At 40.6% G+C, this 12,746-nt stretch overlaps 2 protein-coding genes across 3 annotated transcripts in view; both read right to left on the bottom strand.

Annotated features, from left to right (window-relative positions):
- Nucleotides 1–6,743, bottom strand: part of klf6 (Kruppel like factor 6) — a 33,384-nt gene extending 26,641 nt beyond the window's left edge. Inside the window, exon 1 of one of the 2 annotated variants that reach the window (XM_087134177.1) lies at nucleotides 6,587–6,743. Coding sequence is in view for 1 of the 2 variants with exons in the window: in XM_022242704.2 (XP_022098396.1) it covers nucleotides 4,632–4,733 (102 nt within the window). In the remaining variant the exon portion in view is untranslated. Of the gene's footprint in view, nucleotides 1–4,631; nucleotides 4,970–6,586 lie in introns of those variants that run through there. The other variant, XM_022242704.2, reaches the window with a different exon arrangement.
- A 1,184-nt stretch (nucleotides 6,744–7,927) lies between these two features.
- LOC147799607 (mitogen-activated protein kinase kinase kinase 20-like) lies at nucleotides 7,928–12,670 on the bottom strand. The gene is made up of 2 exons (XM_087134432.1): nucleotides 11,950–12,670; nucleotides 7,928–10,386 (listed from the first exon to the last, which is right to left on the bottom strand). Exons 1-2 carry the CDS (start codon nucleotides 11,974–11,976, stop codon nucleotides 9,517–9,519), a joined length of 897 nt encoding a protein of 298 aa, XP_086990558.1. The 5' UTR covers nucleotides 11,977–12,670; the 3' UTR covers nucleotides 7,928–9,516.
- Nucleotides 12,671–12,746: the final 76 nt, after the last annotated feature.

The raw sequence follows: 12,746 nt of genomic DNA, 5'->3' as shown, positions 1-12,746 counted from the left end.
CTTTGACCCCATTTGGATCTTCCAAAACCAAAAACATAAATTTTTAGCATGTCTCACAGTCTGTATTTTGATTATGTGAGATGTTGTCACTGAGTATGATGTCCCACATGTACCGGTACACTGAGAGTAGAAATAATTATGGAGACAAACAAGTTTTCACATTGACGAACTAAACAGAGTTGATGAAATAAAAATCGAGATTTTATAGTCTGAAAAATTGTTATCAACCCTTTTAAACTAGTATTCTGGGTTTTAGAAGGAATTCTGGAACAGTTCTCGATCAGTGCTTATTTATGGGGTCATGAAAGAGATTAATTTATCTTCCAGGCACTGGATAATTAATAACACAGGTAACCATTGTGATAGTTAATATGCATTTTGTAAGCCAAAAATAAACACACGCATGATATATTCATTAGTGAGACATTGTCAAAATAAACGTGTACACGTATACATGTACAGTACACTGTACATGTACATGTACATGTAGGCCTGCAATGTGTGCCACATGACAAATCTGCAAAATGTATACATGTATGACTTGACTACAGTCCCTTTATGGTACTGCATGCACATCACATGACCAAGTGATGGATGCCCACACACTAGACATATCTGTCAACACACTGATGGATAAATAATAAGCCCCACAGGACTGGAAATGCCATTAACATATGACCCTGTTGCCACAGAGACGGCGGGTCACATATTTGCCTATTTATTGCGTAGCCTTATATGGGCACAAATCCTTTCACGTGGGCTGTGAATCGCTGAGGCCTCATGGCCCGACTGGACGGCTGCCAAAGCTGATTGGTCCACTGGCTTACTACGCTGCCCCTGCCTGGTTGGGCTCCGTCAATGCAAGCTGCTAGATGGAGCGTACATAATCATTCCCAGGGCAGGCAGGACCTGAATAACAGGAGGGCATGTGACTGGCTAGGAATGAAAATGCAATTATATCTAGGTTTAAAACCCAAACACAATCTACATGTAGCTATGCATGTGGTGCATACTCCAATACGAGCAGCTAGCTTGGTTAAAGTGAGATGCTGTTCAGATAATCTATACGTTTCAATTCCAATTAAAGTTTACAACTTTCTACATTTTTCACTTGTGATGTCCATGCAGGCAGTGTGTACACCACATACATTATGATATAGGGACCAATATAAAACACATTGCCAAATGCCACGACTGTCTGCTTTGCTGACCTTTCAAATATTCCTACTTAAGAACATAAGCACAAAAGTAATGACAACTTTTTTCATTTTAAGTGACCATGCAAAAACAGTACGACGTTGAACGAAATGTTGATGGATACGACCATATGGACTACTTCACATGATTTTTTCATCAATACTTTGAAATGTGACATGAACACTTTTCAAATTACTAAAATTACAACAAAATGAATAAAAAATAATGTTTTATGCTGAAGCTAGTCCAAAGACTTTTCTGATTAGATAAAAATATGGCAAACTTTAATACTATTCCATCTTGAAACAAACTGACTTGTATCAAACACTTTGTACAGTGAGCACTGCAATTAGATATTTGCTAAATTCTATCCTTTAACCCTGACACTCCTCAGTCCTCGAACAGGTGAAGGATTGAGGAGGGTTAGGGTTATTAATTCTTACACAAACATTTAGCAAAAAACAGAAATTTTAATTTTTTTCTAGAAATTCAGAAGTTCTGCACAAACACGATTTGAAAGGAAAGTTTGGTTCATCACTTTTGTGGAATTCTACAACTTACACATGGCTCAGAGGATGCGCAGGTGAGGCACATAACCAAATGTGAAACAGATTCTGTTTTATTACTCTTTTCTTTCTTTGCGGCTGAAACAGAATTTCATTTTTTTTGGAAAGGAAGAAATGAACCTTGTGAAACAGAAAATAACATGGCTCTGCACAGAGGCAGTCAACTTCCGCCAAAAACCCACATGTGAACTGCTCTGTGGTCCTTTGAACAAAGTCAAAGTATATCTCGTCCAAACAGCGCGCGCACACACATACAACACAGGAAGGATGTACCTCCAGCAGCCTTGAAGCTACCGCCAGGAAGTGGAGGGTCTCTTGTCAGGGCTAATCCTTGTTACCTAGCCGCATTCACAGCCAGCCATTTTCTGACAGCAGATGAATCAAGCGAAATGATTTCATAATGGGCCTGGCATCCCAGGGCAGAAGCAAGGCTGAAAAATAGCCTGGCCAAGGTTGGACAAAACCATGGCGATAAGTGACCTTTCAGAAAAAATTATGGCAGATTCTCTGACAAGTGGTTGGCCAACATGTACATGTACAATACCAGTGTATTGTACCGGCTAGACTACCTGGATAAGGCTGACCTTGTTTCAAACTTGTTGACAGGGTAAGGGGCCGTCCTTACAGTACCTTCACACTACACGGCCAGCAGGGGGAGGAGGGTTGGTGCTGTTGCGTACACGATGGGTACAGAGGGGGATTCAAGCCAGTGTATACTGTACGTAAACTGAAAATTTGCCTTTAATGAATCTTCATCATATGAATACTCTTTCTCATGCAAATAAATATCAGAATCAGCTTTTGTGCGTCGAAATTCAAACAAAGTACCGGTATCCTCCACTGTCCACTCCACCAGTTATCCTCCCGTGCCAACGCCCATTATAAGTAAACCACAACATGACGCACGACACAAAGACCAGCAGCATCTTCTGGGATAGTGGAAAGCGTAAACGTACGAGGGAGAGGGGGGTTGGAGCCACTGCGTATGCCATGCGTACGGGGGGGCAATCTGAAAAGTCAGCATTTCGTGCATACGTACCGATACTTTATGGACGGGCCCTAACACTAACACGCTCCATAAAGAAGAGACAATAACATTCATGCGATTGTAAAAGGCATCTCTTTGTAACAGCAATTCCTACTATGTGAATTGAGTGCTGTCCAGTGTTGGCTGTGCAACTACCAGTACACTGTACAGCCAACACAGATATTAAATATGCACAGATGCACAATTTAATCTTTCAAGCAGAGTGGATTGCCCTTTTCGGTGCAAGCTTGAATGAATATAAAGCCAAACGATCAGACATTATCACTGCAGGCCAGCCTGATGTCTTACCAATAAACTTGATGACTAGCACACCTTATTAACACTGTGTAGGTACATGTAGGTGTCCTCACTAAGTGTCTGTAATAAAATGTAATCACTTTAGCCCTTACTGAATCTCAATTTACTTTCCTGAATACATTTTGGTGCGCTGTGAAGTGTGAAATCATCTGAAATATACTTATCTTGGTCAACTTTTAAGAGGAATACATGTACATGTATGTATATAAGCCTATAGGCCCTATGTGGGATAGGATTAAGAATGCTGGCAGACAGCACAAAGTGCTATTAGTATTACTGTTGCAACATGGAATTTTCTTTGCCTGTGGAGCCCTCTCTTCAGAGAAATGGCACAGACAACCACAGCGGTGTTCATTTACTTGTGCAATAAATCAAGGCCCAGCCGCCTCTCAACTCCACATGTAATCCCATGTTACTGTATATCATAACATGACAGAGCACATTCATGTACAGTTCTAGACCTAGTAGGCCTAGCAGACAGTTGAAAGCTACTACACATATGGTACTCAGTTTAAGCGTCACAAATTACACATGTACGCATTGCAACAGGCAGCAGGTTTTATTATTTTCATGAACCGTGGGGTGTTCCACTTTTGGGGTTATTGCTGATTAAAGATGGCATCCCTTTTTTTGTATCAACAGTTTCTCTTTTCCTCTTCATTTTTCAATTTTTTTTGGGAAAAACTGAATCATGGTACATTATGTCAGGTGATGTCATTCTGGGGGTCTGGGAGAGAGCCATTTCTGTGTGCTGCAACAACATACATGTGACTCTTACATCCACCAAAAATCATGTTTGGGGTCACAAAACTGTTCTCTAGTCTGGTGCCAACAAACCAACCATATAGGTTTTACTAATAAACAGGCAAAATAATCTAATGCTGCAATAATGAATGTCATTCAGGGATAACATTAGGGCCTATTTGCCCTTTTTAAAGCAATGCAAGGTAAATGTATACTATTACGTGTATTTTAATGAGTATTTAGGTGATAATACGACTCGCTCCAGTAGGCCTACATGGCCTAGGCTATTCATCATGTAAGAAAACCTAAACCAACATGACCAATTACTATTAGGCCCTACTTGAGCAAAGGACCTCAATTAAAATTGAGTCAGTGTGGTATCTATCAAGTAGATACCAACACTGACTGGTTCGTCTCCAAATGAAGGAATGGTCTTCCCTACAAAATAGTACTATATCACATGTAGGCCTACTTGCTCCATCAATGGAAGAGCCGGCACAGACTGAGTGCAGGGTTTCAATTTTGTTGAAAAGGACACGTGATTTTTAGGCCTAAGTCGACATAACGCATTCAGGCCTAGTATATCAATCGATTTTTTTTTACAGCGGATATAATAATTCTTCAAATTACAAACAATTTACAAATATTGACTGCGCCAAAAATGAACTGTGAGTGGCATTCCTACATGTCCTACTACTGGCAGTTCTTAAGGAAATTTCATGGTGAAAATCACGTGCGGGACCCGGGCAAAAGCACTTGACATGACATCCTCGGCTTACCTGATGCCAATGCTCCTCCAGCGACGGAAGCGCGGAGTAGCAACCCGTCTCGTGCAAAACCTTCAACTCCTGAAAAATGTCTCCGCTCGGGAACACATCCATGATTTTCCTGCTTCGAAAATCACGGTCCAAGTGAAGCGATATCAAGAGGAGACATTCACAGGGATCCCACAAATTGCGTCGTTCCTGGAGCACGCCTGGCTGGGTTGTTTTGGTGGTCCAAAAACGCCAAAAAACAGACCTGCCCCCTTTTTAGCATTCGTTCACCACCAACGCACACATGCCACACAACCGCAACGATGATCCGATCGTAAGCGCACGTAGACATGCATGGGAAAACATGAAATAGGCACGAGGAAGCGGCCAGTCAGCGATGAAAATGCATATTCATTATGATAATGTAAAATTCTCCAATCAACATCCATCCGGGTTCACCGAATATGCCGCCAAGCGTGAACACCAATAACCGTATCCGACACAAAACCACATGGCTAACCGATAATAGACACCTGCGTATTGGGCGAGAGTCATATGAGGAATTCCTTATAAGGAATAATTAGATGCTAATCGATTGAGATAAATATAGCTTCATATAAAAGCAGGTGGCCGGTTAGTCAATGGCGGATTTCATTTGAGAGAGGGACGTGAAAAAGAGAGGACGATATGTATCGTAGTGGCATGCACGCCAAGCTCAATAAATCGTTCAAAATTAAGTTCAGCAGTAAATCTATTTGGAATTTAAGGGGGAAAGGATGAAAACCAATCATTTTCCAAATCATTAACCGCTTAAATTATTTACAAATTCAAAAATCAAACGAATACTTCATTTCATGACTGTTGCAACCACTGAACTTTGGAACGGAAGCAATTTGCGATTACAGGTTATCACAAAACCAGCATGATTTGTCTGGCTTGAACATCTCAGTCAAACACTGCCGTAATGATAAGAGTTTAATGGGGGAAATGTCAGAATAAAACTGAATGCTGCTATGAATGACTTGGAAATGTGAAAATGCAGGGGGTAAGTGCAGTTGTGACTAGTTCGGCAAAAACCGAACCTGTTTTCTACAATGCAAATACGTGTAGTTTCTAATGATAGTAAAACAAACTGACCACGTAAGACAAACAATAAATTATAGAGATCGGTTTTAGCGAATATAAACTGTCAGTTTAGGTTTATTAGATCCGGAGAATTATATAAAATGTTCACCTTCTTTCCAAATTCCAATTCCGGAATAGTTTAGGTAACCACATTCAGCCATGTTATTATTGCACCACTGAAAACGATTTAGAACTGAAAGTTTGTTTCCCTGAGGGAACCGTAAAAAGGGGGCAACCCTGTTGTGTTGTAATTTGAGGAACTACTTGTACATGTACATAGCAAGGAAAAGAACGGCCACTGCAGGGTTCTCAGCTTCCAACTAGTCATATATGATTTACACCGAGTCCGACCGAAGGGCACGGTTATAGCATGACGATGCCCTCGCCGCCGCAGACCCGGATGAAATATTCACTTTCACGAGGAAATTTGACGCCACTATTACTACTACGAAGGCAGGAAATGTAAAAGGACTTCAAGTTACCAAGAGGCTAGGGCTTCTTTCCAGTTATACTGACAGAGTACATGTCCTACATAGCCACGTTCCTTCTCCGTCACTATCTAGTCTGGAAAGCAACAGCTGAGCGGCTAACAAAATTCTCTTGCAAAGTACTTGCATTATGATTCTCAGTGCTCAGTCACATCCCTACATTATCCTAATACAGAAATATGAAGGGACAATTTCGCTTGTAATTCGCTGTTGTTTGCGATCAAATGTATCGAACATCCAGCCAACTGCAGACACTATATCGCAAATCTATCAAGTTGCACGTGCGGCCTTTGTTTACTTCCATAACTCTTCGTTAGCATGTGGAACAAAACTCCCACAATATTTATGACTCACTGTATCACTTACCTTGTCGCCCCATCCACCACAGCATGCGACACAGGGTTTGTCACCCTCACATAGCCTCCAAAATGCAATTTAAGTGGCATTTTACCCCGACATGCTGTTCCTAGTTGAAATATTTACGCAAAAGCTGGCATTAAGTGTGGGGTACGAGTAACAAACTTAGCCTGGCTTTGTGAGCATACACCCATCATGAATATTCATGACTTTCACCGCGCAACATTATCAACTCGGGAAACAAGCAACTTCCTGAAAACTTAACAAGAGGGTTTATCACTTAATTTAAGCGAATCACACTTTCTCTTCAACGGCATGGAAATAAATTGATTAGGTTGTCAATTTGCTGAAAAATGTAAGTGATTAGTGTGAACATGTTTTACAGTGAAATCCACAAACATTTCCAATGCAACAGAAACGTGTAGGCCTACATGTACAGTTTTGGTATTGGCTATAACCTCATAACTGCATATCTAAAACTCCTGTACACATTTTAATGTAAAAACACACGCACAAAGTCCAAATCCGTACTTTTCTCTTTTCCGATCTAAACTGCTGTCAATTAAAAATACTCGACGAATTAACAGTTATCTTCAGAAATACGTCATACCCGTTTGCCAATTGATGCTAACTTTGTCAGACTTGACGTAGAGCTATTCACTTCAGCAATGCGAAGTCAGAGCGAATTCCGCCACCTGTATGTTTTTTGCATGGCAAATTCAAAATATTGTCCGTATTATATTTCATGTGACTTTTGAAAGGGATTTTGATTTTGCCCCCATATATGCCGCCAGGGGGTAAAAGGAATGCAAGTAGGGCAGAATGAGCCGTATCTTTTGATGCACAAACTTTCCGCAGCATCCAAAGAAAGATGTGCCAGTATTCACAACTACTGGTACATATAGTGTCTAGTATAGTAGTAGGGCTCGCGCTGGCGTTTTCCTTAAAAAAAAAAAAAAAAAAGCCGTACGGTGAGCAGGAAAAGCGCCCTCTGTCGACAGAAGCGTACTATGATGAAGAGTCCTTGCTCGAGACTGCATCCTCAAACAAGTTATGTTAAGTGTGAAAATTTCAGAAAATTCTGTCTGAGGCAGAAAATGATTCAAGTGTAAATAAATGGGCAGTATTGCCAAAAGATGGCATTTTGAAAATGTCGAGCCCATAAATGCAAACACAAAGAGAAAAGACTTGTCGTCGATAGACAGCGATTTAAGGACTAGATTAAACACATCACCTGTCGTAGGCTCTAACCTCCTGGGCACCAAATATGCAAAAGGTGCTGGAATTACTTTGAGGTACAGCAAAGTGGAAAGTAAAGATTTGTTTGAATTTGGAAACAAAAACGCATCGTCTGATTTCCACAGTCAACCTTTATTTTACTGTCTTGGTCTATGCACTAGCCACGAAGCATCTTGTTGAATTGACTATATATGAAATACTAAAGCCATTTGCAAGGGAATCACAGATAATTAAATGCGGTATACTTTGCCCCCATTTTCCTGAAATGTTCAGGCACTACAATCTAAATGATCTAATAAGCGCATAATAAAGCTGCTTGACAAACCAAGTCTAGAAAGAATTAAATCACTCAAACAATGCAGCTCTTCTCTTCACCCCAGATCAAGGTCCTCTGAAAAACTGCAGTGTTGAAAATAACAGTCAAAAAACACATACGCATGCCTACAAATTACAATTTAAGTACAATTATGATGCACTGCACATGTACGTGTATACATGTATATGATCAAGCTAATTGAATATTTTACAAAAATACACATTGTAGTCATAAAATATTCTTGACACGAAATACAAATAGACATTTTAGCCTAGAGTTTACGTTTGAACTTGATGGCTATCAAATGTTGATCCAAACAGTTGGGCATTTTAGAATTTAATCCAAAATATATGTGTATATATATACACCAATTATATTACAGATGGACCGGATCACTACAGGTCATTCGTAAATGACAGATAATTTAAATAGTACCTCCTTCAAATCTTAAACATCTCATGTGATTGACAAGGAAACCTTAAAAACTGTTCACAATATGGAAATATTACACTAGAATTTCTGTTCAAAACGACTGTGTGCTATCACCTCCAGAATCTGTATCATTCCCGGAACCTAACAAAATTGATCTCATGATGCCTGCTTGAAATGGGAAAGGTGGTAGCCCTAAGGTGACTGTTGATGAATCTATCACAATTCAAACTGTGGTCAAATCAATTGCATGCTACCACCTCAAGATCTTGTATTTCTCTAAGGCTCCATCAAACATTCTAATTAAGAACACGCATTATTTAAGTTAATGCATGCAAAAAATTGTGCACTTGTGAAACACACAGGGGTGTTACACATGCCAAAAAAAATAGTGGGCCTATAAATGGGATCTGAGAATAATATAAAACCCATCTGTTTCTGGTTGAATTTTCCAGCTGTAGCCAAAATCTCTGCTCTCACCTTAATGCGGTACTCATACATTGACTACGCAGATAAAAAAAGAGGGCACTACTTTCACCAGTGATTAAAAATAATGTACAGGTGTAGTTTCAAGCAAACTACTCACAGAATAATGACATCTCTTAGTTCTGCAGGACACACCTTTATCCAACTAATGGAAAACGTTTAACAGAATAGAAAATCACTTGAGATAGGTACCACACTAATAAAATATGCTGATCTCTTGCACCTTCTATTAATATAAAGACAAGCAACTATGTTTTGCATCATTCACAGTGCATGATGTAAGGCAGGCTACGTTATAACATGACACATGTTACGTTACAATCATTCCAACTTCCCTGTCCCAGTGTTGTAGTTGAGTCCAACACAAGTCCCTACAAGTCTATCACAGGCCTTCCAGTCTTAAGCCAAGTCAAGAGCTATTCCAGTGAACAGTGATAGAAGAAGTCCTTTGTCACCTTTCACCCAAGGCTTATGACTGGACTAACGGGACTTGTGGACTTGTGACCAACAATGCTGCCCTCATCTGGCTGAGCCTTTCCAGTATCTGAGATATCTCTGGCCTTCTGTCCCGCCGTTGCTCCCAGCCATCAGTTAAGATTGCTGCCAAGACATCTGGGCAGTCTTGGGGAATTATAGGTCGCCTCTCATGCTGACAGACAGCCCACACAACCTGAACTCTGTTCTGCAGGTGATGAAAGGGCTCCTGGCGGGTGAGTAGCTGCCAAAAGACCATCGTCAGAGAGTAGATGTCCGATTTTTTGGAGTACTTCCGCTCGGACATCACCTCAGGTGCCATCCATGGCCAGGACCCCCGTTCCTCAGTACTGGTTGTCCTTGGCAGCTCCCTCGCATCGTAAAAGTCACAGAGCTTCAGCTCCCAATCCTGGGAGATGAGGCAGTTGGGGGCCTTGATGTCACGGTGCACCAGGTCCTGGTCGTGCATGTACTGAACAGCAAGGGCCAAGTTCATGCACCACTGAAAAAATTTATCCGTCGACAGTGGCTCTTCAGCATGTTTACTCAGGTAGTTATCCAAGGAGCCGTTTGGGGCAAATTCCATAATAATGGAGAGGGTAGGTGCAGTGATGACAACACCATAACAACTAATGATATTCGGGTGTTCTAACTGCATCAGTACTTTTATCTCGTTAACTGACTCCACTCTGTTAGTTTTCTTAGCAGCAACCTTGACAGCGCCATGGCCGGGTTGGTTCCATGTCACACAACACACTGTCCCATGTGTGCCTTGTCCTAGGTATGAGCTGTTTTCCCAGTCAAACTGTTTGTCATCAATGATGACCACGCCGGATATTTTTAGGTTGGCTATAAGTGACACGAGCTAGGGTGTTTAAAAACAAAAAGAAACAATCAATCTCATTGTAAAATTGTATAAGTATTGAACAGAAAGATATCAGGTATGCTTCCTTGCCCAAACCTGGACTAACAGTTTAGTCCGAGCAGCTACCCAAAATGTTAATTTTGAAATGGTCATTTCAATTCAAATAAAGACCACTGTGTATACCCACTGGCGAGGACTGAAGTTATCAACTCTAAGCAGGAAGAAGACAAAGCACATATTACAAGGTGAGAACGCAACACAAGCACAACTAAAATCTGCTGTAGCAATGCGACAAGAATATACAAGGGGTGTTCCCCACTACTCGCTTTAGTCATTGCTAGTCACATGCACGTGATATTTTCAAGTTGACTGCAGAATGGAAATAAGACTTATGGGTGCACCGAACTAATTCAAGCTCCATTTAAATCAGTGTAAAATCAACGAACTTTGGAGCCACATTACAGACAACTAAAGTCCCTGAGGCCTCCAAAACAAAAACAGTGTGTTTTTTGGTCTTTCAGATTTCATTTGATTTCCGTAGGTAAATTTTAGTAGGTTAACCAATGAATCTTTTAATTATCTGCCCAAAACAAACTCACCCCCCAAAAAGTTAAGTTCCCAAGTCTTTTCAGCAGCCATTTTTCAAATGGCATCCCTCACCTTTTTCGGGCTCTTCTGACAATTTTTTAATAACTTTTTGTCCAATTTGCCCCCAGATGGGAGACCCTGGATCTACAGAGATGATCCTGGGCCATACTCACACAATCCCACAACTTCTTGGCCCACACAGACTTCTCTTTTTGAAGGAATTTGTAGGGATACTTTTTAAGTACCTCTGCCTGGCAGAGACTTTTCCTTAAAAATCGGGACAGTGCACCCTTGTGGCCCTGCACTGGAGCAGACTTTGTGCCAAAGCATGGGGCATACTGCATGCAGTGTTGGGCATGCTGAAGTCTAAGGCTGGACATGTTGGAGTGTCTGGAAACTCTATAAACCCAAATTTAAGTCCCATGGTTAAACATGGATTCAGTGAATCTGTTGCTACGTACCGAAGAAAAAGAAGTCAACCTTGTTCCTTGAGGCGTAAGTTTCGTAGCAGGTGCTGTTTCTGTTTAATTTTCTTTTCTATGTTTTCGTATGAGCACAATTATGGGGAGAAATAATAATCCATGAGGACACACTATTCTTTGGCCATGATAATGAAAGTTTTAGATTTGCGTCCATGGCCCGCATGCTCCAAAACACCCCGCTACAAAATTTATTATTTACAAAAGATTTCATTATTTGAAAAAAGGCTATCAAAAATACATTTCAAATCACAAATCATAAAGCAGCAGTAAAAAGGGTATAAAATGTGCATATGCCTACCTAAACAAACCATGAAAGATTAAATTCTCTGATCCGTACCTTTAGACTGCAATATGTACAACATGGAAGAAGGTTGCTAAAAAATAAACAATGATAAAAAAGCCTCATGCTTTTCCAAAATATTTCGGACGCAAATCTAAAGCTTTCATTCTCATGGCCTTACGATCTTTTCTGTCCTTTAATTGTTTCGCGTACCTCATGCGGGTCAGCCGTTGAAGCCATTGTTGATATTTTCGGTAGAATTATAGAGCTTGGTGGACTCTCCTCAAACACACAGCGATGGTCCAACAAAGACCGCAACTTGCTGGAGCTATGGACATCAGTCGATTTCAGATGTGAAATTTAGGTTCAATTACTGCGTGACATCATTTATAATCACGATCCTGATGAAAACGACAGGCATGCATTGTGTAAATTATTGATCAGCCATGATGTTAACGGGGAAATCCCGTACCCATTGAGGGCGCTATTTAAGTATAATGGTCCAGTAAATTAACTCTCAATAAAAATAAATAATAACAATCACGTCCATTTTCATAAGGATGCCGAAATAAGTGATAAATCAAAATGCAAAACAGCTCAATTTACTCCTTCTACTAATTATGCAGGATCCGGTCGAAATAAAGTACAGTGTAATAGTAATATAATTATATTTCCGTCTTGAATACTGCATTTTCATTAGCCCAGAACCATCACATGATGGGCAACAAAACGTCACATTCGGTGTACTTTCGGTGTAATTACACCAATCACCTCATGACTCCACTCGAGTCACTATATGAAAAGGTATCGACTCAACTCGAGTCACCAAATGAATTTAGAGACTCGACACAACTCAGACGGTATCGGAAAAAAACTTGAGGGGTGATTTCCGCCCTCGGCTCATTTAGGGAATAGCCTTCAGGGACGCATGTCACCGTCGGAAGCCTCGGGTGTTTAGACACCATGTCCTTCAACGCAGAAGTCAATTACTGCATGTGAAATCAACCAAT

This window comes from Acanthaster planci, linkage group LG03 (assembly GCF_054643075.1).
Source record: "Acanthaster planci isolate LZ-2023a linkage group LG03, COTS_SCS, whole genome shotgun sequence".
Lineage (NCBI taxonomy): Eukaryota > Metazoa > Echinodermata > Asteroidea > Valvatida > Acanthasteridae > Acanthaster > Acanthaster planci.
Note: the sequence above shows the minus strand (reverse complement) of the source record. Positions and strands in the feature narration are given on the sequence as shown.

Excerpts from the sequence above, each read along its gene's own strand:
- LOC147799607 (XM_087134432.1), bottom strand. The coding sequence starts at position 11,976 with ATGGCTTCAACGGCTGACCCGCATGAG. Across the intron at positions 10,387-11,949 it reads CAACGGCTGACCCGCATGAG|CTCGTGTCACTTATAGCCAA; the intron begins GTACGCGAAACA and ends TAAACACCCTAG.